This window comes from Haliotis cracherodii, unplaced genomic scaffold (assembly GCF_022045235.1).
Source record: "Haliotis cracherodii isolate W230 unplaced genomic scaffold, xgHalCrac1.p SCAF_7, whole genome shotgun sequence".
In the NCBI taxonomy this organism is placed as follows: Eukaryota; Metazoa; Mollusca; class Gastropoda; order Lepetellida; family Haliotidae; genus Haliotis; species Haliotis cracherodii.
In genome coordinates this window covers 47,667,039-47,693,176 of record NW_027266330.1, presented here as the reverse complement: position 1 = coordinate 47,693,176, position 26,138 = coordinate 47,667,039, and the positions used below count along the sequence as shown (strand labels likewise).

The window sequence follows — 26,138 nt, the reverse complement described above, 5'->3', positions numbered from 1 at the left end:
GTGACCTTCTGCGTCCATTGGGCACGCCAGAAACCGATTGTGGGTTCGAATCCCGGTTCGCCCCGACTATGTTTCAAGGTTTGTCAGCACCATACCCGTGCCCGGTTTCACCGAAGTGGTAAACGTCCGAGACCTGCACTTCGGGCTTTCCTCCCACATTAAGCTGACACGCCGTAATATAACTGGAATACTGTTAAAAGCGGCGTTAAACCAAACTCACAACTTTGGACCGGACTCCATGATATTAGCACTCCCACACTTTAGTCGATCTCAGAACAAACCGACTCGGCAGTTTCAAAACACCAAGATCCTGGTTAGAAATGGTCTTCAGCAACCCATGCTTGTAAGTGGCGACTTACTGGATCGGTGGTCAGGCTCACCGTCTGTTCTCAGCGGGGTTAATACTTACGTTGCTTGAACAAGACGTTACCAACAAAAGATAATGAAATGACTTAGTTGATGCCAAATATCGCCCCTTTGTCTTCCATAAATCCTCTTGTGCGAGGTCTGGTTTACCGATTACTTTGTTGATTAACGCCGCATTCAAAAAATTTCCAGCTATATGACGGCGGTCTGAAAGTAATCGAGTCGGGACCAAACAATCCAATGATTAACATGAGCATCGATCCACGCAAATGGGATCAATGACATGCATCAACCAAGTCAGCGAGCCTGACCCCCCGATCCCGTCGCTGACTGCGACAACTTGAATAAGTACACGTGTACTCAGCGAGACTTTGAGCACTTTAATGTATAGCTTTTATTTCCAACAAAAACGGGTGTTCAATTTTTGAAGAAATATAAACGACGAACTATATTATGACACTTAGCGGTCGCTATTACAGGATAAAGTTAATTTCTACTAAGGAAATATATCAACGTGCTACTCGTTAACCAAACATACAAGCTTGGCAATATTTCAATATTTTGGATCATTTGCGTTTTACATTAAATCGAGGGTCGAGGCCCCCCCGATGCCTTCTGCCGGACCTAACCGAAGACCCACGTGTGATATTGTCTACCAATTACCATCTCGCAATAACCTCTTGCTTGTATCGTGAATGCTTCACCTTGGTTTCGAAGACTATTTCACCAACCACTTTCTGCGGGCAACTATGTAACCAGACATTACGAGAGTGGGAACAACTCAATTCGCGGGTATGCTTCACTGTTTAAGCAATTAGAGACTACAGTTGTATTCAGGATCGACTCATCGACAAGTGGTTTAATGAATTATAACCATATTAACAATAATATACTACTCAAAAGAAGTTAAGGATCAGCAGATTCTTTCAAATTAATATTGTTAGTACGACCCACATTGTGAAGAGTAGTTTCATGACTAAGGATGTATACATTCGACCCAAAAATACAGTACTACTATCGTCATGAAATTATTGTTTCACACCATGGAGGAGAGTCTCCCATGAAATCCACATTTTCTATTTTCCAATTGTTTCAAATTGGCCTGATTGCGTTGCAGTCAAATTCAAATTGTGCCAAAAGAAACATACGTCAAGGCAAAAATAGAAAACCCGAAGAGATTTTAATCTCAATACCGGAAATGTTAGAATTATGATATCTCGATGCCAATCATATCAAAGGGTTTTTTTTATGATAACATGCAAACGTGCACGCGATTCACGCACATTTGTCAATTTCACATGGAGTAGCACATCTCAAAACGTTTATTCCAACTGATTATAAACATGTTTTCTGGAAGACTTCATGAAATAGTAAATTTGGTCGTAATGCATAACAGGAAGAGAAAATGATTTTTCATATTTATTTCTCCCACAACCCGTTAAGTACAGAGCGTCATCAAATCGTCCGGTGTTTAATGCGTTCTACCGTTCCCACGGGACGCTGTTTAGCTCCTCCGCTTAAGTTTAAGGAGTCGGTCGCTGCCAGCACGAACTTCTTATCGTCGTCCCTGGTACCTGCAAATGAATTTGGAAACAGTTGCCATTAATGCTCGTTAAATTTAATCAGTATATTTTGGTATGAACTAGTTGCAGCGTCATTCAGAAACATGGGTAAAGCGATAGTAAAGCTAAACAAACATGTACTCTGTAGTAAAAGACTAGGCTTGACATGAAAATATACCCTGAATCTTAAAATCAAAACTCACATGTACTAGTTTCTAGATGTAGACAACCGACTTAAAGATGCTTTAAAGCAGTGTGAACAAAATCTGTAAAGCCATTGTCGGTTCTATATATGAATGAAAATAGATTCAAAGTTCTGGGGATTTGTATTCTCAGACTCATTTCCCACCGAGTTACTACAACGCTAAACTATTTTCTAGCTCACGACCGCCTGAAAAGAGCTAATCTTTAGTAGACAAACCAGTGACTTCATGTGAGCACCGGTGTTCGCTGGCACGTAAATCAGCAAATTACCGAACCTGTCTTCAGTGTTAGGGTAGGTATACGAGAGACGGTCAGTTATACTTACCTCGGCGACGCCGTGCGTTAGTACAGGAATTCTGCAAAGAATGGTAACATGGTTACACTTTGAGCTTGTCCGACAGCAAAATCCTTCGGAAAAGCATATCCATTGTACATGAAAAGGATTGGAATAGTCAATATTGCTGTGAGATTTATTTCACGTCGCAGTCAGTTTTTTTTTCTGTCAAGCAGAAGGCGTCTGCCTCAGGAACCATAGATGTCCTGAACGCTTACAAATGGCACAGGTAGTAAGGGTAGCGCCTCGAGAACGGGGCCTGTTGGGTATCAACTGCAGCCATGGCAATCTACTTTAGTTTATCGACTGTCGCAAGTCTATAATCGCTGAACTGACTTTCGCCACTGCAATTGCTAGGGGTAAGGGTATTATGCACGTGAAGACGAAGTACGTATGTTATACTTTACGTGGGACAAGTTTATGTATCTGTACCAAGAGGAAACTCTCCGATGGTGTCTCGTGTTGCTCAGCTGGATATTAAAAAATACAAACGGAAATGAAAAAAACCTGTTTTTCTCAATTTAAAAATCGACACAAAGCGTTACGTAGCTGTAAATACGAAATAACAAAACTCGAAAAGTACTAGTCTGGATTTGCTAGTTTGTTCTCGGTGAACAATACAAAATGTACTTTACAGGAGGTAATTTGTCGGCACTTTCAACATTCAAAAATATAACTAAGTCCAAATTGACATAGCAGAAACAGACTATAGGCATTATGCACCTGTTCTCACCTGTTGTCAAGGTGTCATAGGTCACCTTGATCTACTTACACCAGGTTATGCCCCGTTTCACAATAGTCTGTTTTATTCACATTTTTACACACTTTTACGTGTAAAAAGGCATTAAAAGCATTTGATACGCTGTATTTGTGCCACGGCCCAATTACTAATTAAATTGTTTGAATATTTACATATTTTGTATATTAACTGCATTTATTTAAGATCTGAGGTCGAAAAAAGTTTTTCATTTCCGTGAGTACTTAGTCAAAGTATCAAAGAATTGCTATCAGAACTGGTATTCAACCAGTATCTGCCTACACACCACAAAACGTAGGAACAATGAAACATAACTAGTCAGCGAATTGGGTTTAACGGCCTTTTTAACATTATTCCAGTTATATCGCGGCGTGTCAGCTTAATGTGGGAGGAAATCCCGAAGTGATGCAGGTCTTAGACGTTTACCACTTCGGTAAAACCCACGAGCACGGGTATGGTGCTGACAAACCTAGAAACATAACCGGGGCGAACCGGGATTCGAACCCACAATCCTAGGTTTCTAGCGTGCCCAAGGGACGCAACTCTGCACAGCGAATCGCGGTGCCTTAGACGACTGGGCCACCCGTGACACAAAACAGTTTTCAAATAGTTTCTAAATGTGGAACGAAGTTGTAATACACGAGAGTAGAAACATACGAAAATTCAGCCTCCTCGGTGAATCAATTTCATGAGATTTTCAAATTACACTTGGATAGAATTGTAGAGAACACTACATTTAGTATAAATGGCTAAACACCTTTAATGGCTTGTAACAGTTTAATGGTGGCCATTACGGTAGTTAAAAATGTTAATTAAATATATACTACCCAAAAAAGAAACTGCCTTGGAATATTATATATAATTATAAACCACAGGAATAAGAGAAGTAAGCCCAAATGTGCACGAGTGATTGAAAACCGAGATGACTGTGCCAATGAAAATGTTTTGACGTTGGAAGGCGTAATGCACGCGAGGTCACATGCATGCAATAAAGCGAGTGAGACATAACCATTCCAAACGTTCACATTTTCAAATGAAGATCTCGACGCAGCCCGCCTCAATGCCATGCCAAGACTGTTTAACGCCGCACTCTGCAATATTCCAGCTATTTGACGGCTGTCTAAATAGAGTGAACCAGACAATCCAGTGATGGACACCATGAGCATCGATCCACACACTTGAGATCGATGACATGCATCAACCAAGTCAGCGAGCCTGATCATCCGATCCCATTAGTTGCCTCGTACGACAAGCATGGGTTGCTAAAGACCTATTGTACCCCGGATCTTCACGGGTCCATGCAAGACTGGCAACAACTGAACGTTATATTGCCCTGGGTATGCTACGGTGTGGTTCCACCCAACGGGAGGTTGCTCAACATTCAATTGTCATCGTAACGACATATGGACGTTAGTCCGTCGTTATGCACAACAAAATGACGTCAGAGCATCAACGTTCAGGAAGACCGAGGGTTACAACACCTGCTCCAGAGCGATGGATTCGACTGGTTTATCTCCGAAATCCGCGTCCAGCAACACCAGACCGCAGCATTCCTATCTGTAGGCGGATTCATCCACAATCCGCAAAAGTTACGGCCTACGTGCTAGGAGACCTGCTATTCGTCATTATGACGTCATCGCCGGGTACGTCTACAGTGGTGTTGACATGTCGGTCATCCTCTGTACTGGTGGAGACGCACGATGTTCACGAGTCACGTTGTTTCGCGCAACATTATTGTTTTTGAATAAATTACTGTACCTTTACAGTACAGTTTGCTGTACAGTTTCTTTTTGGGGTTAGTATAGGTCATTGTAAGGAGAAATCATGTGAAGTGAAAGCAGTCAGTTGGTTACCTGGGAGATGACGAGCGACCAGCTCATGACTAAACAAAAACAATTACAACTTTTCTTTCAGTCAGGCGAGCTAATAAAACTGAAGTATTACATGACAGGTTCTCATGCCAATACAAACCAGTGTAGGTACGTCGACATCCGTTAAATTTGATCAACGCCGCACTCGGCAATATTCCAGCCATATGACGGCGGTCTGTAAATCATCTTGACCATCCAGTGATTGATATCATGAGAAACGATCCACGCAATTGGGATTCGACGACATGCATCAGCCAAGTCACCCGATCCCGTTAGTCGCCTCTTACGAGAAGCATGGGTTGCTGAAGACCTATTCTATCCCGGGTCGTCTTGTTAATCTTGTGCTTGCTTCTTCTCGGTCAATTGAAATGCCTTCCATTAAGTGGTAGACGTACATTGAAAGTCGTTACCTGCAATAACATATCACAGAAGAGTCTACTTACACCGTCACACCGAGACGCACAAAGGGTGAAATTGCATTCGAACTTGAGCGCCTTGTCAACGTTGATGCTGAAAGCCCTGAAGACAGGGCTGGTCGTTATCTTGCCGACGGTCTTGAAGCCCTTGTTCTTGCTGAACACTATTCCATCTCCGCAGCTGAAACATGACCGTTCGAACAAGGAATGGTGATAAAAACCAAGGTTTTGATAACGTCTAAAAAACAAGGCGTCTGTTTAGTATTGTGGCCTTTACTCGACCATTTCCTGGGTTTAAGTAAACTGTACCGTCATTGTTCAAAGTTTAACCGAACTTTTGAATTACCCAAGATTCAGCGAAATAGCGAATGTCGCTGTAGCAGAGCGTGGATACTCTACATACTGATTGCCTTAGTGGCGATTCCAAAGTTGACAATCGTTTTTTTCACTGGATAATGCATCAGTCAAGATTCGTGGTGTGGGCTGGGCGCCCATACTACAGTGGTTTTTAACTCAGTTTTTAGACGCCACACTCGGCAATATTCCAGTTATATGACGGCTATCAGTAAATAAGCGAATATGGACCAGACAATCCAGTGATATGACATGAGCATCAAACCACGCAATTTGGATACGATGATATGCATCAAACCATGTCAGCGGGCCTGACCATCCGCCCCGTTAAATCGCCTCTTACAAGCATGGTTTGTTTTTAGAATTCACATAACGTAGATTGACAACGTCAGCTTCATTGTGCCATGTGTTGTGTTTCCAACAATGAAACTCACCAGTCAGTTTTTAAATGTACCACATACAAAGTATCCAACAAAGTAGGGTTCTTAATAAATGCACAGTTGTCCATGTACAGATTATCTACAGTGTAGTGTTAACGTAATCCTACCCAGCTCTTAGGATGGCATAGCGAGCATTAGAACTGTCGATAGCATCGCAAGACACGGGGCGGATGCCTTTCTCGGGGCCTGGAACAACAAAACGTCATCAGTACACGAAGAAGTCACCACATGGGAAGGTGAAAAAAAAACCAAGCGAGACAAGTGCATACTTTTTTAAATCTTTCACCATCAAGGAAGTTACATTTTTCTGCTGTGCAATGTGGTCGGTTCCTAGTCACTCCTTTCGTTAACGAGATTGTCCCTAAAGGAGAGGTCATGGCATGATGTCGAGGCCAGTGTAGGCCAGTGTATCCGTCAACAGGCCATCGACATTAGGGCTCAGGAACTAAATTAAACGCCAATGAACTCGAACATCGTTACAGGAAGAAACAATGACCTTTCACAATAAAGGTTTAGATAAAATTGAGAACGTGAATTAAATTCATTTTTAAAATTAGAAAAAGTCATTTTCTTATCCAAACGACTGTTTCAGTGTCACGCGTTCCAGCAAAATATGGGCTTAGATCATTCGAGTTAATGGGTTTCTAAAAAGTACACTTATTCTTGTAATGAACAAATCACGTGATGGTTCTAGAATTCATCAAGTTGGAGTACTAAGGCTTCGATATATGGATGAACAACTATTACAATTAGGAGCGACGTTTCGGTGTAGGTCCTGACACCCTTATCAAGCAAGTGATGTACAGATATGTTCCCTGTATCAATTCTGTACGATTCTAATTGTACAGTTTACTGCCATGAAGAAATCTGAACTTCAGAGCTGCTCGAATGTAAACTAAATATTGTAGCATCTATGAATATATTGCAGTGTTGGAGGATACGTACCTGTAACAGATGCACTGATGCACACCTTACGGCCGTGGTTGACCTTGACACCAGTCATGTCGTTTCCAAGGACATCAAGCATCCTCAAGGAGATAAGGGACCCACTTTTGCGGCCAACGTTGGTTTGAATCTCTTTCGGGGCCATCAACCTTGAACATTTATAAAATTGAAGGGTACAAGATTTCGCTTCCGCGTATTACATGTTCGACACCAGATGGTACACTTGTATTTGGTAGACAATTATTTTTTGTGGGAGTATATCGAAAGAGATTCGGAAATAAGAAGCGAGCTGTTAGCGGTTCAGTTGATGTGGACGTCCAAGAGTTCAAATGTTCCCGACCCGTGAAGGTCCGGGGGTAGAATAGGTCTTCAGCAACCAATACATGCCGTAAAAGGCGGCTATGCTTGTGGTAAGAGGCGACAAACGGGATCGGGTGGTCAGGCGCGCAGACTTGGTTGATGCATGTCATCGATCCCAATTACTTGGATTCTCATGTAAATCACTAGATTATTTGTTCTAGACTATTTACAGACCGCCGTCATATAGCTGAAATATTGCCGATTGCGGCGTTATAACACCAAATGCTCGTTAATGTCTGCTTAATATCCACTTTCGACCGTTTATAGATCTGCCTGACGCACCCAAAGCACAATCCAAAGCGAACGTTAATCTTACGTTTTGCCTATTTTCTGAACGGCGCTGACATCTTTTCCTTTGGTCCCGAACGAGCATGAGATCGTGTATTCCTCCGTGTACTGATGCAATAGGCTCCCCGGCTCTCCGTATGACACGATGACCTTGGCAGCATACATCCTGGAGTTGGGACGTCTCTTGAATACAAACAGACTACAGTAGAATGCATATCTGGTGCAAGTTTAAAAAAAGAAGGAAAAAAAAGCGTGTGCAGCAGTTCGAATCCAACATCCCGGGCCACACATATTCCGTCACACGCAACATGTACGTTGTAGGTGAGTGAGTGAGTTTGGTTTTACGCCGCTTTTAGCAATATTCCAGCAATATCACTGCGGGGGACACCAGAAATGGGCTTCACACATTTTACCCATGTCGGGATTCGAACCCGGGTCCTCGGCGTGACGAGCGAACGCTTTAACCACTAGGCTACCCGACCGCCCGTACGTTGTAGGTACTACAGTTTAGAACTTAGCATGCATTTGATGTATCAAGGTACTTACGACGAAGACACAGGGCCGGCCACCTTTCCTGGCGAAATACGAAAACGGAAGTTTAAAGTTCACACCATCCCTGGTAGAAAACGGAACTCTCAAACCTCCTGCGCACACGGCCTTGGCGTCCGCGTTCAGATCCGTCACCACCGTCACCGACCCATCCGTAAAACCGTTAGCGCCACAAATGGGCGTAACTGAAAAACAGTAGGCATAAAAAAGAAGTCAGTTTAAATAGTTCGACAGGTATCGTAAAACTTGTAAATGTTGTTTAACGCCGCACTCGGCAATATTCCAGCTATACGCCGTCTGTCTGTAAACAGAGTCGGAATCAGAACCCACGATTCACCTCCATCAACGAAGTTAGCGACTGAGCGCCAGATCCCGTTAGTCGCCTCTTACGATAAGCATAGTCGCCTTAACGCAAACATGTATTGAAGACACTGGTATTCTAACCAGGATTTTCAAGGGTGTTTAAAGAAATATTCCTTCGTTATCACGGCAAACTAAATATATATTCGGACAGGTACTCAGCGAGCTGTAACAGCAAAACCGATATTTAAGACAAGTCAGAAATACAGAGTACATATGAGTGAATACAGTTCTAAAAATATTTCTCAGGCTATTATTTGTATTAGTGCCACAGTCTAAAACAAATATATCATCTACGTAGAGTGAGTGAGTTGGGTTTAACGCCGCTTCTAACATTATTCCAGTTATATCACAGCGTGTCAGCTTAATGTGGGAGGAATGCCCGAAGTGATGCAGGTCTCAGACGTTTACCACTTCGGTGAAAGCCACGAGCACGGGTATGGTGCTGACAAACCTAGAAACAATTGGGGCGAACCGGGATTCGAACCCACAATCATAGGTTTCTGGCGTGCTCAAGGGACGCAACTCTGCACAGCGAATCGCGGCGCCTTAGACGACTGGGCCACCCGTGCCCCCTATTCCAGCTGGATGACGGTGACCTGTGCATCGACCCTCAGTCCTATTTAAGGCCTCTTGTAAGCTTGAAATACTATGGCGTATTATATCGGGCGTCGCCATGGACGTATAGTAAACAATGCTACAACTTACTTTTCAGGATATAGCCTGCCGGAATATCTGCTTCAACAATAGCCTGTAAAGAGAAATCATAAATTTCAAAACGACTGAAAAATGCACACACGACCTTCAGTGTACAACCTATAGATAATAATGCCATAATCTACGACTGGGTCGGTGACATTTCCCCCTTTGAAGCAACAATTCGATTCAGGTTGGGAGAATTGGGTTAGGGATGAGCGTTTCGGTAAATTTGTTTAACGCCGCACTCAGCAATATTGCAGCTATATTAGGGTGGTCTGTTCTAGATAATAAAAATAATATTATAAAAAAATATTTTAAAAATCGGGTCTGGACCAGACAATCCAGTGATTAATATCATGAGCATCGATCCATGCAAATGGGATACAATGACATGCATCAACCAAGTCAGCGAACCTGACCACCCGATCCCGCTGGTAGCCCCTTACGACAAGCATAGTCGCCTTTAACGGCAAGCATGGGTTCCTGAAGACCATTCTACCCCGGATGAGAGTGTCTACTGGGGTCTCCACGAGTCTCTGGTTCGGCACTACTTCAAAAAAAAAAAAAAAAAAAAGGGATTTTTTTTTGTTTAACGCCGCATTCAGCAATATTTCAGCTTTATGACGGCGTGAAGTGAAATAATCGAGTCTTGACCACACAACCTAGTGATTGACATGAGCATCGGTCCCCGCAATTAGGACCCAATGACATGCAGCGGGCCAGACCACATGCACAGGAACTCGATGATAGATTGTATAATATAATATATACGAGGTAAGGTGGGCAGGCAAACAGGCAACTGTCGACCCCCAACACCTAGAACACCTAATGCAATACAAGAATGATTCTTTCCAATTGCGACGATAGATAAGGGTCTCGTGGCCGATTTTACTTACCACGAAGGCAAGCAACGCCAACAGTGCGTGTTCGGTAGACATTCTTGAATCTGAAATAAAATAAAAATTCATTCGAGGATCGTCCGCGATTGAACCTCAGGGTAAAGACACTACTTGAAAGGGAGTTTAACGTCGCGTTCAAGATTGCGCTTGAAGAGCGACGCCGCAAGAAAAGATTTTAGGCACAGGTCAACCAAATGTTCGGAGCCAGGCCTTCCAATTCTCGTTCCAGTGACCTCCTGCGACAGGCACGTACGTTGCGGCGGTCGATCCTGCTCTCACACGTGGTACCCTTACAAGAGTCGCGAGGAAAGACATGTATTCACAGACCAAGAACCAATTTGTGAAGTGAAATCGGTCACTTAAGTAAAACATGAAAATAAGCAAGCTCCAAAATAACTGATGCATACGACCCTGTTTAATTGTTTTTCTTTTCGTTTTCCCCCTTTTAATTTCATTTTACTCACGAGCGGAAAAGAGTTGCCTACCAGTCAGACAGCGACCACGTGAGTGGCACGTGTTCAGCAAGCCTTTTATATTCGGACAAAAGTTGCTGCTGCACGTGGAAAACATGGGTTAGTTCTCGGGGTGGAATTCGTAACTGTGGCCAAGGGAAACGCGGTGTTGTGTTTTGGAGATCCCGTACGACAGATCTACGAAAGTAGAGTGAGTGAGTGAGTATGGTTTTACGCCGCTTTTAGCAATATCCCGGCAATATCACGGCGGGGGACACTAGAAATGGGCTTGTTTTAGCCCCTTTAAACCGAGCGCCAGGCAGGACAACAACAAGTACCATCTTTTAACGTCTTTTGGTCTGTCAATGAAGGAAGCCTTATATTTTGAAATGTATCTTAATAGTATTGATGTAAAATACCGAGAAGTTCTACCACGTTTTAGGCCCAGTCCAAATATGTTCATGATTGGTTGATTGGTTGGTTGGTAGTTTAACGCCGAAATCAGCAATATTCCAGCTATATGACGACGGTCTGTAAATAATCAATTCTGAACCAGACAATCCAGTGATTAATATTATGAGCATCGATCCACGCATTTGGGATCGATGACATGCATCAACCAAGTCGGCGAGCCTGACCACCCGATCCCGTCCGTCGCCTTTTACGGCAAGTATGGGTTGCTGAAGACCAATCAACCCCGGATCTTCACGGGTCTGTTCATGATTGAAAAGGGGGAGACGAGTTAAACCCAAATTACAGCTAGAACAGCGTCTATGTTCACGAAACAGATATAGAGGTCAGGAAGTTTAAATAATGTGTCCAAAATATATGGAGTTAAGACGTCTGCATTTGCCAATACTCATATATGCAGACTAGTGTTTTCAAATCTGTCCAGTTATTGCAAGACTATCGCAGAAATGTCGTTTTTCGATTGTCAAAGTGTACATGTGTTCCACATTAAGAATGAAAGAAAGGCTTGACTTTGACTTGAAGCTTTTGGTGTAAAGCGCCCGGGGATCGAACCACCTCCCGCTGTCTAATCAGACGCCCTACCCACCAGAGACGATGTCCATTATTTAGAAAAGGTAACTGTACTATAAAACCACTGACTATATCAGATACAATAATGTGCAGATGGGAATATCTCTCTCTCTCTCTCTCTCTCTCTCTCTCTCTCTCTCTCTCTCACACACACACACACACACACACACACACACACACACACACACACGCAGAGAGAAGACAAACGAACAACATTTAACTAAACGTTTTCAGATTTTTAATATCCAATATCCAACGTTTAACTGTTCCCGAAATTAACTTTGCAAGTGTTATAGATACCACCACCGAAATTGACACCTTAGCAATGAGTGTTGCCATGCACATATCAGTGTCTGTCGCTAGACATAACAATAACCGTATCAGTGATAGGGCGCGTGATAACAGTCACGTGCGTGGGTCATGCGACCGTGTTGATGACGTGGGTCTGCAAACACTGATAAAGATCTGATCACCTCGCTCCCAACTTCGTCTTCGGAAATTACCAAATATGGAGAATACTGGTTGCTGTTGCCGTTCGAATGCCATCGGTAAATATTTTAATGGTTATTTCTGTACGATGTTTGACAAATTAGCGTCATGACCAGTCCCAGTGGGGGCGGTCGGGTAACCTAGTGGTTAAAGCGTTCGCTCGTCACGCCGAAGACCCGGGTTCGATTTCCGACATGGGTACAATGTGTGAAGACCATTTCTGGTGTCCCCCGCCGTGATATTGCTGGAATATTGCTAAAAGCGGCGTAAAACCATACTCACTCACTCACTCCAGTCCCAGTGGGCATGTGTCAAGCTCCTCACAGCGATAGCCGTTCGCGGAGCTCTCTGGACTATCGCTGGCACGAGTCACAGCTCCCCGCTGTGCTAGGCGGCCTACAACCATGCATGGAGTTTATGTCGCAACCGTTATGTTTACAAACACAGTTATCAGAGGCACAACGAGGCTAATTTTAAGTGTAAACAAAACCATTTTATGTAAGCAATTGCATTTCTGCTACAGTGGTAGTCGCACATGGTTATCGTGACGCCGAATACTCTTCTCCCAGCTGAACTGTTTTGGGGTTTTTCAAATTTGAATTTCTATTTCATGTAATTAGTATGGTAAGTATGTAAGGGGGGATTTGGGTACTTTTACTTGAATCTGCAACTTCTAAATAGAAAGTGTGGTCGTAATCCTTTTCCCAATTCACCATAATGACTTTCAAGGGTTTGAGTCGGGTAGCCTAGTGGTTAAAGCGTTCGCTCGTCACGCCGAAGACCCGGGTTCGATTTCCGACGTGGGTACAATGTGTGAAGCCCATTTCCATTATTGCTGGAATATTGCTAAAAGCGGCGTAAAACCATACTCACTCATTCAATCACTCATTAAATGATAACGTGGAAATTCCGAGAGGACATCATACGCCTCGGATTACTTTTGGGGAACATACTTTGGGACAAAACATAGATCGTACGCCTCGGATTACTTTGGGGAATATACTTTGGGACAGTACGTAGATCATACACCTCGGATTACTTTGGGGAACATACTTTGGGACAGTACGTAGATCGTACGCTACGGATTACTTTGGGGAACATACTCTGGGACAGTACGTAGATCGTACGCCTCGGATTACTTTGGGGAACATACTCTGGGACAGTACGAAGATCGTACGCCTCGGATTACTTTGGGGAACATAGTCTGGGACAGTACGAAGATCGTACGCCTCGGACTACTTTGGGGAACATACTCTGGGACAGTACGTAGATCGTACGCCTCGGATTACTTTGGGGAACATACTCTGGGACAGTACGTAGATCGTACGCCTCGGATTACTTTGGGGAACATACTGTGGGAAAGTACGTAGATCGTACGCCTCGGATTACTTTGGGGAACATACTCTGGGACAGTACGTAGATCGTACGCCTCGGACTACTTTGGGGAACATACTGTGGGACAGTACGTTGATCGTACGCCTCGGATTACTTTGGGGAACATACTCTGGGACAGTACGAAGATCGTGCGCTACGGTTTGCTTCGGGGGAACATACTTTGGGACAGTACGTAGATCGTACGCCTCGGATTACTTTGGGGAACATACTCTGGGACAGTACGTAGATCGTACGCTACGGATTACATTGCGGAACGTACGCAGGAACATTACGTAGACCGTACGCTACGGATTACATCGGGGAACTTACTCTGGGACAGTACGTAGATCGTACGCTACGGATTACTTTGGGGAACAAAAGCTTGGGCAGAAAGGAGAGCCTACGCTACGGATTACATTGCGGAACGTACGCAGGAACATTACGTAGACCGTACGCTACGGATTACATCGGGGAACTTACTCTGGGACAGTACGTAGATCGTACGCTACGGATTACTTTGGGGAACAAAAGCTTGGGCAGAAAGGAGAGCCTACGCTACAGATTACATTGCGGAACGTACGCAGGTACCTTACGTAGATCTACACTACGGATTACATCGGGGAACATAATCTGGGATAGTACGTAGATCGAACGTTTCGGATTACTTTGGGGAACATAAGCTAGGACAGTACGTAGACCGTACGCTACGGATTACATTGCGGAACGTACGCAGGTACATTACGTAGATCTACACTACAGATTACATCGGGGAACATACTCTGGGATAGTACGTAGATCATACGCAACGAATTACATTGAGGAGATACCCGTGGACAGTAAATAGATCATACGCTACGGAATACATCGGAGAACATGTGATCATACGCTACGGATTACATAGGGGAATGGAGGCTGGGACAGCACGTATATCATATGGATTAAATCGGGGAACATACCTTTGGATGGTTCGTAGATCATACGCTACGGAATACATCGGGGAACATACGATCATAAGCTATGGATTACATAGGGGAATGGACGCTGGGACAGCACGTAGATCATACGCTACGGAATACAACGGGGAACATACTCTGCAAAAAGTATTTGCGGTGAAATACGCAGCGTAGATAGTATGTGGAAAGGTGAGGTGAGGTGAAATGGGGTTTAACGTCGCGTCCAAGATTATTGCACTTATATAGCGACGTGCATGCACGTGTGTGTGTGTGTGTGTGTGTGTGTGTGTGTGTGTGTGTGTGTGTGTGTGTGTCTGCTTGTGCTAGTCCGGACTGATGCTGATTTATAGTGCTAGCACACTGGGATACCATGCCGCAGTTTAACATGAATACCACACTCAGACACAGTATACCGACTCCGAGCCGACCAGTCCTTGTTTTAGCCCCTTAATGCCGAGCGCCAGACAGGGTAACAACAAGTACCATCTTTAAACGTCTTTTGGTATGACGCGGCCGGGGATCGAACCCCGGACCTCACCGAAGTGGTAAACGTCTGAGACCTGCATAACTTCGGGCTTTCCTCCCACATTAAGCTGACACGCCACGATATAACTGGAATACTGTTAAAAGCGGCGTTGAAACAAACTCACATGAATATTTCTGAAACCTTTCCTAAATCACTTAGACAGTTGTCTGTTCCACCACATCAGCTCCTGACTCCTTGGAAGCGAAGGATGTACGGAGGAAGGCGGCACTTTTCCTGCTGCGACTGTCCTGGGTTCAGATCGTCGCCAGTGTACTCTCCGTAATTACCGGCCTTGTGTCTGTAGGCGTGGCCCTCACCAACCCGACATACCCGAAGATAAACGGACATGCGGTGTTAACGGGTATTCTGGTGAGTGCAGTTTATTGTTTACGTCATGCAAGAATATTACACAAAACTACATATGTTTCTAGATTCGTGGTAATAATTTTGTTCCTGGAATATTAGTCAATCGTTTTAGAATACATAAATTTCTTCAAATTTACACAGTAGCTGGATCTTGCATCCATAATACCACAAGAATTCCTGCTTGATCTCGCAATTCACAATTTCGTAAGTTGAAGGAATTGTTTAACTTATTCAGTTCTCTCCCGGGACACAATAGTTTTTTTTTAATATGACGTGACTTTTATGATTGAAATCTAGAGCCAAAATATTTTTAACTTCGTTCGAAACGGTCTGGAGTATAAGGGTGGGTGCTTAATATGTTTCTAAGAGTCCAGATGAAGTCAAATTCCCTGTGGTTTTATAATAAAGTCTTTTGCATCGAATTTTCAGCCGCTTACGTTTGTCACATCATGTGTACTCTAATTCAAGTTCACTGTTCAAGTTCCGAAGTTGAATGATTGTCAGTAAATTATTTTATCATGTTTTGAAAAAAATGATTTAAATTAATATTTGTTGATATATGTCAACTCCCCCGTGAAGATCCACATTATAATTAGAAGTGGCCTTCCACAATCAGCATGATTGTCGGAAGAGAAAACGGGTTCGACAGGACAGGTTTGCGGACTTAGTTGATGCATGTCATCGTATCCAAGATATCTGCTCATGATGTTTTCATGCCATGCATGGTATTGCTGTATATATAGGTCGAGTCAGCGATAGTAATTCCCCTGTGTGGCTAGGATGTCACAGGAGTGACGTTTATATTTTTTCCAGGTTTTCATCGGCGGTGTTTACGGAAGGAAAGCGACGAAGAAGGATGTTGTTGAAGAAGTTGGCGTGAGAGTTCGTGCTTACGTAAGAAAACAGGACTTTAAACACACCTTGCAATACATTTACCTTATCGCAAATATAATGTTCACGCAATACATGACCGCCTCCGTTGTCTAGTGGTAGAGCGTCCGCCCGGAGAGCGGAAGGTCCGGGGTTCGATCCCCGGCCGCGTCATACCAAAAGACGTTAAAAGATGGTACTTGTTATTACCCTGCCTGGCGCTCGGCATTAAAGGGCTAAAACAAGAACTGGTCGGCTCGGAGGCAGTATACTAGTACTGTGTCTGAGTGAGGTATCCATGTTAAACTGCGGCGTGATATCTCAGTGTGCTAGCACTCTAAATCGGCATCAGTCCGGACTAGTACAAGCAGCCACACACACATACACGTGTATGCTAGTCGCTATAGAAGCGTAATTATCTTGGAAGCGACGTTAAACCCAATTTCACCTCACCTCACCTCACGCAATACATAAGAGGACATTGGCTTTTCATGTAAATAAACATACGTATCTCACTGTGATTATACCGAGATGATACGTTTCAATCAGCCACGAGTGAAAATGTCATTTTCCCAGACCAGGAGATGAGTTGTTTTTGGACAAGAAAACCCAGAAAATCCTGTAAAATCATAGAATAAAATAACTGGCAATTGAACATACTGAACAAACACGTACTTTTAATATATGTTCAGATAAAAACAGTGATACATTATTGAATACTGAATAAAGGGACAGGTTGAGGGGTATAGAAAAGTACAGGTGGGGGGTACCTGGATAATCCTTGGTAACGTCATTGAACCCACCCGTGCTGTGATATTAGGTAAGATAATTTTGAGAGTTTCTACCCCAAACTGAACATTTACAGGGGTCATGTTGCCACTTGGTCTAAAGCGCCGCAGTTTGGTGTTCGGAGTTGTTGATTCGAGTCACTCAAACACCTCAATTACGATGGTCTGTGGGTTTCCTCCCACACAAAGCTGAGCTGCTTTGACGTAAGTGCATCGTGTCGAAAATGGCGTTACACAGCCTAAATTACTCACTCATACACTTGTGCTTTCAGATCACCATTCATTTTACTCTCAGCGTCACTTGTATCTCCATGTCAGTGCTACAAATCCTCTTCACTGGTTGGGCCGTAGGTGAATGCTTCTCCACCAATCAGGACACAGCTTACAAATGCCAGCCATACGAAACAGCCAATGTCGGCCTTGGTTTTATTGTAATATTCCTCGGCGTGGTTCAGCTCATCACCAGTATAGTAGGCTCCACGTTCCTGTGTTCTTACAAGCGAGTGTTTGCATTCATGGATTACCAGGATCGGATACAACAAGAAATGGCCCTGCTAAGTGACAAGTCTACGCAAGGGTCATGTGAAACTACACACTTTTGATCAATATAAAACAGTCCACCGAACACGAAACTCGTTTCCACAGTTTCCAAGCCGCGTATAGCTGCAAGATTGCTGATACGGCGTTTAGCAAAAAGTACTCACTCTACAGTTTCCAAATATTTTGCTATTTACAATGGCCGTTATTCCTCAAGAAGTGCCAGTGGGGGATAACAGTATCCACAAGCCTGTGTTTAAGTATGGATGCCATGCTATCCTTGTGCAGGTGGGCCAAGGTGTCTAAGGACTTCTGAAAAAGTTCCTCAACAGAAATGAACCATATTTGTCAAATACTCGCGACATCGTTGAAATTCTATGTTGTCGTTTATTGCAAACCCATTACATGTGTGTATACCTTAAATCGCTAACTTACTTATTCTTTTTAAAACCGTACGGATGGTTAGGATCCGCCAGATTTGGGTTCGAGTCCCAGGTTTATCCGATTATGACCCCTGGTTACACTCTCCTACCCAGAGTTCCATGCGGCCACTTCCACATAACGACCTTCAGCTGCATATGCCTTCGTGACGTCAGTGTTGTACCCTGGGAAGACATGCGAGAATTACCCTGGGTGGATAACTCAGTCACTCTCCTGTCCAGAGTTCCTTGAGGCCCTCAGCAATATTCCTGCTACATGGCGGCGGTCTGTAAATAATCGAGTCTGGACCAGACCACCCTGTGATTGATGTCATATGCATCGATCCGCAATTGGGATCGATGACTTGCATCAACCAAGTCAGCGAGCCTGACCAACCGATCCCGTTAGTCGCCTTTTACAGCAAGCATGGGTTGCTGAAGACCTATTCTACCCTGGATCTTCACGGCACATTTTATAAAGTGCTCGACATGCTACTTGGGTATTGTGTTGATTACATACATGGTCGTGAAGCTAAAGCTAAAATATATTCTCGTTTCTTGTAACGCCACTCAAATTGCCTTAGCTTTAATATATAATTATGGTTAATGTTAAAAAACGATTTTTGTTTCATATCAAATTTTGCGTTTGCATTGCGATAGACGGCACCAAAAGATATCACGTGATACATTTGAATTATTTTTACTTTAACAGATTCGTAACCAACTAAAGAACCTTAAATCCTCCTAACCCGGCTAGTCCGATTAGTTTTGAAAAAAGTGATTAGAAACAAGAACATATGTTAACGACTCTCCTTGGACTGTCGAACATCATCTCACGGTAAAAATATTACATGATAACAATGAAGAAAGTATTATTATTCTGACATGAAATACTACAAAAGTTTTATTTTTAGTTAGGCCAATGGTTATTATTCGACAGTTACCAACTTTCGTCGCGTGACTGTGTGTTAACTGGTAAATAAACAAAATGATGGTTGACTGTAACCGTTAAAATTGTAAGAAAACATGCATAACCATAAACTTTAATTTGCATTGTTTGCTCTTTCAACAATGAAATATATGGAGACCATTACACTCGTTCTTGTTAGATACCATTAGAAAGTTGAGAAAGAGTTTCGTAAAAATGGTATCTAACGAGAATGAGTATGATAGTTTATTTATTACCCACGTTAAATATGTATTGAGGTGTAAATACATAACAACTGTCGTACGTTAACAGACCAAACTGAAACCGGTTCCAAATCTGGTTGCGCATGAATATTGATATATGCCCAAATATGGGCATTGTTGACATTTCTATGGATACGCATTGATTACATGTTCCTGCTGTTGTCTATGCAAAAAAAAAAAAAAAATTCTTAATGTAGAAGAGCTTATGGTAATTACAAGCGTATTGTTGTTAGTGCGCAGGACAACAGTAAGAAAACTTAAAAAGTCAATAAGCGCCGTGCTTTCAATCTCGGATCAACACCCGGTCACTCGCACCGACGGGTCCGGCTGTGCAATAAAAATGGTTCGGTTTCCTTGATCTTATTAGCTAAATTTATATCCTTAAGAAGACGTTGATGTTACGACCCTATACTGAAGACGTGAAGTCAGCTTGCATATCAGTAACAGCTTCGAACGATGGGAAATGCCACCATCGGAATAAAAAAGGACACGCGTTATCTACACACAGGGTATTACCCTAGAGCTTAATAGCGAATAGGGGATGTTTTGGGCCAGAACAGAGGTCAGACACCCACCCACGGAATTTACGAATGATTTGTATCGGAACTGTTCACTTTGTGTGACCTGGCCTTGCAGTCGTGTATGTTCATTCATGAACTAACACCTTCGGAAGCAGGGTCACAAAATACGCTTCGAAAGGGACACTGATGGCTCAACCGGAACATCCAACGCAAGTCTTGATATCTATCCAGATAGTTTAAACTGACTTCATTTCACCACGCTTAAACTTTCACGTTAAATCAATTTGAAAATCGCGAAAGTGGTTGGGTGCGTCACGCTCATGGGGACCCTCGATCTATCGGTAGTCGTACATTGCAAATGGATATAGCTCGATTATATAATGTCTGTAGTAGCTCTGTGCATAACTAATATAGAATGGAAACTTTAAGCGAATTTGATGCTTGTGACTATCTTGTTTGGTTTAATAAAGTGTTTGTAAATGTCTCTCGCTTTCATGAGATTGCTTCAGCTCTGCCTTGTAGTTGGAAAAGTGAACGACGTCACCTGATATTTTATGAAAAAAGTAGTTCCGGTCTCACAGAGGTCACGGTTATCCAATCAAAACGAATTAAACGAGGTCAACCTTTACGACACACGAGTGACGTACGGACTTAGGATTTTGCCACCTGTTCTTCAACACGTGGATAATAAAACTAATTCAGACCTACATTCAAATTTGGACATTTATATTTGTTGTGGCGATTACCGAAATTGTGTCAATGTTACGTAACCCTATTTTCAAAGCGACAGTATCAACAAGTTCACTTCACAACTGTACTGGCTATGTAATCGCTCTATAGGGGTGGGGTGGGGTGGGGAGGGGCAACGGGTAGACTAGCTGGTGGTAAACAAGTTCGCTTGTCACGCCGAAGGCCCTGGTTCGATTCCCAACATTGGTACACTGTGGAACTCTTTGCTGGAGTGTTGCTAAAACGTGGCGTAAGCCCGACTCACTCACTCATCAATATATCGCCCGTGTCGGAAAATTGACGATGCAACTTTAAGCCGTAACCATACATGTAATTATGAACATAAGCCGCCTGTTTTGGAACACAGCCAGAGTCAACATCAGGAATACACCAAAGTGATAAGGATGTTTTCGTCTCTCACAGTCTTGATGTCTTACTTCACCGACATTCTGCACATAATATTATGTCACGGTGCCATTCATATCGCCGACACAAATTCCTTTAGACAAACAGCCGGCTAGATGTAAATATAGATGTTTCTCGACATGTAGTTGAAAAGAGAAACCCATGTGTGGTAAAAGCTAGCAAGGGCGAATCAATCATTTTTAAAAGGGACGGCTACCGAACCGCAAAAGAAACGTCACCATGGATAGATATATGAGAAACCTTATTTGTCCAAACGCTGTAAACATACTTTGAGACATATTAAAAAGATGAAACTTGGTAAAACTGATCATCAAGGTTGAAATTAAAGTGTCAAATGTTCTTAAAGTGAAACACTAGTCTCTGAGAAAATGTCAGTATCTCGTGTGTCCGCCATGTGCATTGATGACTGCCGTGCAACGTCGATACATGGAATGGATGAGGCGGTTGATGAAGGCCATAGGCACTTGAGCCCACACTCCGAGGAACGCCTGTTGCAGTTCAGCTGCAGTTGTCGGCCTTGGTCGGACGTCATTTAGCCGTCTTTGAATCTCGTCCCACAGGTGCTCAATTGGATTTAAACCGGGACTGAGGGCAGACCACTGCATGGTTCTGATGCCATTCTGCTGGAGGAAGTCTCTTGTTGCTCTCGCAGTGTGGGCACGGGCGTTATCAAGCTGAAACTCGTGGTTGCAGCGACGTGCCAAATGAGGTAAGGCGTGTGGTCTCAAGACTTGATCAATGTCCCGAGCTGCTGTTACACCATTGCCTCTCCCTGGACCAATGTTCTGGAAGACCATAGGGCTGACCCTCTGTGCAAGACCAATTCCACCCCACACCATGATGCTCGGACCACGAGTCTCTTTCAACAACACATGCATCCGAATAATGTTCTCTACGGCGTCGCCAGACTCTCTCTCTCTGTCATCTGCTGTTCAGATAAAGTGACGGCTCTCGTCTGAGAAGAGGACTTTTCTCCACTGCCGGTGGCGCCAATGCTGGTGTTGTGTTGCCCACTGACGGTCCCGGCGATGACGTGGTGTTAGAATGGGTCCTCGGTGTGGCCTGTGACAGTGGGGGTGTCTGCTCGTCATCGTCGACGCACGGTATCCGCACTAATGTGTCGCTGGTGTGTCCCAATGGTCTGTTGAACATTTTCCGCAGCAGTAACAAAGCTATCTTGAAGATGCTGTCGCACGATCGGACGATCCTGACGTTGGGTGGTGACCCTTGGTCTTCCACTATGTGGTCGGTCATCTGTAGTGTTGGTGGTCTGGTACTGTTGCTGGAGCTTGTATATGGTCCTTAACTGGACTTGAAATGCATTGGCTACTTGCCGGGCGGTTTATCCAGCTTGCAATCGTCTAGAGGCTTGGTGTCTCTGATTTCTTGTCAATCTTGGCATGTGGGGGCAATTAAATAACGAATGAATGTTATCTGATCTGGGTAGATTTTTATAGGGCAAGAAATGGGGGAACGCATGTGCATTTCAATTTGCACGGAACTCACGTACATCGGGTTACCATGGCCGTTGTCGTGATGCGTTTGGATGATCGGTTTTATTGTCATCTGCTTTGTTTTTTTATGATCAAATTCCATTTTTCGGAAACTTTGACAAAAAGTACCTAGATATTTTAATGCCAACTTTTCATGCAATGTTACTTGGGGTGGCGTTTCTTTTGCGGTTTAGTATATTAAAATCCTCTCTCAGACAATTTTACTGCCCTAAACAGACTGCATTTGGTAGTCAGAAACTGCTTGTGATAGTGTTCATCTGCTTTGTTTTTTTATGATCAAATTCCATTTTTTAGAAACTTTGACAAAAAGTACCTAGATATTTTAATGCCAACTTTTCATGCAATGTTACTTGGGGTGGCGTTTCTTTTGCGGTTTAGTATATTAAAATCCTCTCTCAGACAATTTTACTGCCCTAAACAGACTGCATTTGGTAGTCAGAAACTGCTTGTGATAGTGTTCGTTATCTCATATTCGGAAATAGATTGGGCCTCCACAACTCTAAGTCCTCAGAAAAGAGGAGACAAGCTGAGTGTCGGTATTTCATCTTTGTACAAATAAGGATTGTTCTAGGACCATAACATTTCGAAGAGTCCATGGACTTCGAGTTAACCGGGTTTTACGTTTTACAGTAATTTAGCCCCGTCGATCCTAAAGTGTTTAACCTACACCGTCATTGTTACAGAAAACTTGTTTCCGCAATATTTCACAAAATCAACCGGGGATTTCACACGACTAATTCCATCCACCCAAATAATATTCATACACAAGTGGCTTTGGTAGACGCTTTGGCGTTATAATAATAAGAAGACGAAGATGAAGATGAAGAAGAAGAATTCTTATAATGCGCTAACTTCCACGCAACAAAACATGCTCAAAGCGCTGACAAAATACATACATATGTAAACTAGAGTTCAATGGCTAAGTTATCAAACAAAGATGTTTTAAGTCTCGACTTGAAAATATCAAATGATGGGACCGTTCAATTGGAAGAGCATTCCAATTTTCTGCTACAGTGATCAGCTGATGTTTGTCACCAGACCGCGAGTTCCTAGATGACTGGTACACATGGACAAGGTCGTTGAGATAAGATGGAACTGTTCAATTGACATACTTTCACGTAAGACTTAGCAACTTGAAGTCAACCCTTTTTACAATTGGCATCCTATAAAGTGAACGTAACATTGGGGATATTTGTCAAATCAATGCCACCTTGTTTTGGATCTTTTCGAGCCTGTTATATATATAAATGTTTAATTCATTTCATACAATTTAAACACGAAGACAAGAAAACATCATTGCTACTTTTTCCCACTGGTGATCATAAGTTATGAAGACGCGACAACCTGTTGCGCAGAGTTGCGTCCTTTGGTAGTGCGAGGATCCGCTGATCATGGGTTCGAGTCCTCGATTCGTCCCGATTATGATACGTGATATCCTCTCACAACAAGTTGACACGCCATTGTAAACTTTGAAAAATGCATGAGAGTCTGTAACACAGATATAATATCGTCCTCGTGTATCGTGCATATCAAACAGCATATAGACAACATATTGACATACGTTTGGCAGGTTCCTCCTCCAGGTTCCCTCTCATTCCAACAGATGCCACACGGAAGGACTCGGGGACACGAGGTTCATTTACACATACCGTACTTAATCAAGAACAGGTAGATGCATGATGGCGAAATCGCTCTGGGATATTGTTATGTATAGAGAGATATGTGAAATATTTCCTATATGATCTCACGCATAATGCTATTTCAAACTGAGTTCCACTACTCATTTGATGAATTATGGAAATCCAGAACTTCTTCCCCACCCGTGACGATCCGGGGTAGAATAGGTCTTCAGAAACCCGTGCTTCCCGTAAAAGGCGACTATGCTTGTCGTAAGAGGCGACTAACGGGATCGGGTGATCAGGCTCGCTGACTTGGTTGATGCATGTCAAAGATCCCAATTGCGTGGATCGATGCTCACGATGTTAGTCACTGTATTGTCTGGTCTCGATTATTTACAGACCACCGTCACATAGCTTGAATATTGCTGAGGGCGGCGTTAAACAACAACAACAACAACAACAAAAGAACTTCTTTCCCCCGGATCTTACGTAGGCTCAGTAGTCAGGGTAACGGCAACACAATATTCTTGGAGTGTTTCATCGTTTGCAGATTAAAGTGTACATTGTTTCCTAAGTATATGACATCAATAAATCCCCCAACATATCCAGCAACATACAAACTGTTGTTCACGTGACACATACTCCATATCCTGCCACTCAGTCCTATGATTTCCGTAACTGTATTTGTTGATAGTGATAACTTCATCACCCTCTCAGCATCACTGAAGTACACATTGTTCCGTTGACTGTCAATGGTAACGGCGCTTGAGCTCCCCGTCTGCTGTATCCTGCGAAGATTCTTACCATCATAACCCACTGACCAAAAGCCATCACTATTTTTGCAGAAATATATCATCTTGTTTCTGGTATCAATAGCTATGTTATATGGGTTAAATGACCCATGCCTTGTAAGGTCTACAATGCCCCGGAAGTGTTTTCCGCGCGTTGACATCCGACTGATTGTACGTCTTGGCTTGAAGGTCGAGAGGAATATTAATCGTCTGTCAACGTCTACAGCCATTCCAAGGGAGATAACACCTTTACGTAGTCGTGAAACATCAAAGGAATCCAAATTAGACGACAGTATGACCTTTGGTAAATGTCTGCAAAAAATCAGGCTCCTTGCTCTGGAATCATACGTTACAGACGAAATGTGTGATGTACGCATATAGCCGTATACCTGCAAAGCGTTGTTGTGTACGTCTAGAAGATGGGGGTTTTGGACGGTAAAAGACTCAAGCTTCACAACTAATATCCTCGTCATGACCTCCACATAGCGCCCCGGAGATTGCATGATGGCTGTTGACGTAGTTGCTGGTGTAGCTGCTGGTGTAGCTTCTGTCGCAGAAGCTGTTGACGGCCCATGGATCACCAAGGGAGTAGAACTCTGACGCCTTCGGTTCACGTTGGTCTCTTTGGGGTTGTCACCCGCCGTGACACCCCCTGTGTCCCCGACATGACAATTGTTCATCTGGGTCAAACAGGTCTTCAGCATCGTACCCTGTTCCGTTATATGCCCGATCTGTTCCCGAGTTTGATTCGCCTTCGCTTCTAGTGTATCCACTGTCGATTGAATAGCTCGTCTTTCCAGTGACGCCTTCGCACATGTTTGGTTCAGCAGAGACACCTGTCCACCCAAGGACTTCACTTCTTGACCCACGTGTCTCACGCGGCTCCATGTATTAGTCATCATTGTCTGTAGATGGCTCATCAGCTTCCCTGTCTCAGTGTGCTTAGAACTGTTCATCACTCCATGAATATCAGACATATTGAGCATGTATGTTGTCTTTTCAGATTTCAGACGTTCAGATTGTGCGTCAACACCTGATACGGTCTTCGTTAATGTCTTTTGTCTTACACGCCTGTTGATACTTTTCACCTGTCTCTTCATCGCCTGATAAGCTCGTTTAAGATGCTTC

The 26,138-nt window shown here is 43.4% G+C and overlaps 2 protein-coding genes across 4 annotated transcripts; one reads left to right on the top strand and one right to left on the bottom strand.

The window, feature by feature from the left end:
• Positions 1-1,798: 1,798 nt before the first annotated feature.
• On the bottom strand, positions 1,799-24,234 carry LOC139447940 (vitelline envelope sperm lysin receptor-like). Of its 2 annotated transcripts, none has more exons than XM_071229439.1 (10): positions 24,162-24,234; positions 10,402-10,451; positions 9,515-9,557; positions 8,444-8,631; positions 7,926-8,080; positions 7,250-7,398; positions 6,412-6,490; positions 5,538-5,691; positions 2,458-2,488; positions 1,799-1,940 (listed from the first exon to the last, which is right to left on the bottom strand). In XM_071229439.1, exons 1-10 carry the CDS (start codon positions 24,193-24,195, stop codon positions 1,822-1,824), a joined length of 1,002 nt encoding a protein of 333 aa, XP_071085540.1. In that variant the 5' UTR covers positions 24,196-24,234; the 3' UTR covers positions 1,799-1,821. The 2 variants fall into 2 exon arrangements, with proteins under 2 accessions (XP_071085540.1, XP_071085541.1); XM_071229440.1 differs by lacking the exon at positions 24,162-24,234 and adding an exon at positions 12,669-12,703.
• LOC139447941 (uncharacterized) lies at positions 12,356-18,872 on the top strand. Of its 2 annotated transcripts, XM_071229441.1 has the most exons (4): positions 12,356-12,445; positions 15,424-15,608; positions 16,419-16,499; positions 17,536-18,872. In XM_071229441.1, the coding sequence occupies exons 1-4, from the start codon at positions 12,406-12,408 to the stop codon at positions 17,863-17,865; spliced, it is 636 nt and encodes a 211-aa protein (XP_071085542.1). In that variant the 5' UTR covers positions 12,356-12,405; the 3' UTR covers positions 17,866-18,872. The 2 variants fall into 2 exon arrangements, with proteins under 2 accessions (XP_071085542.1, XP_071085543.1); XM_071229442.1 differs by lacking the exon at positions 16,419-16,499.
• Positions 24,235-26,138: the final 1,904 nt, after the last annotated feature.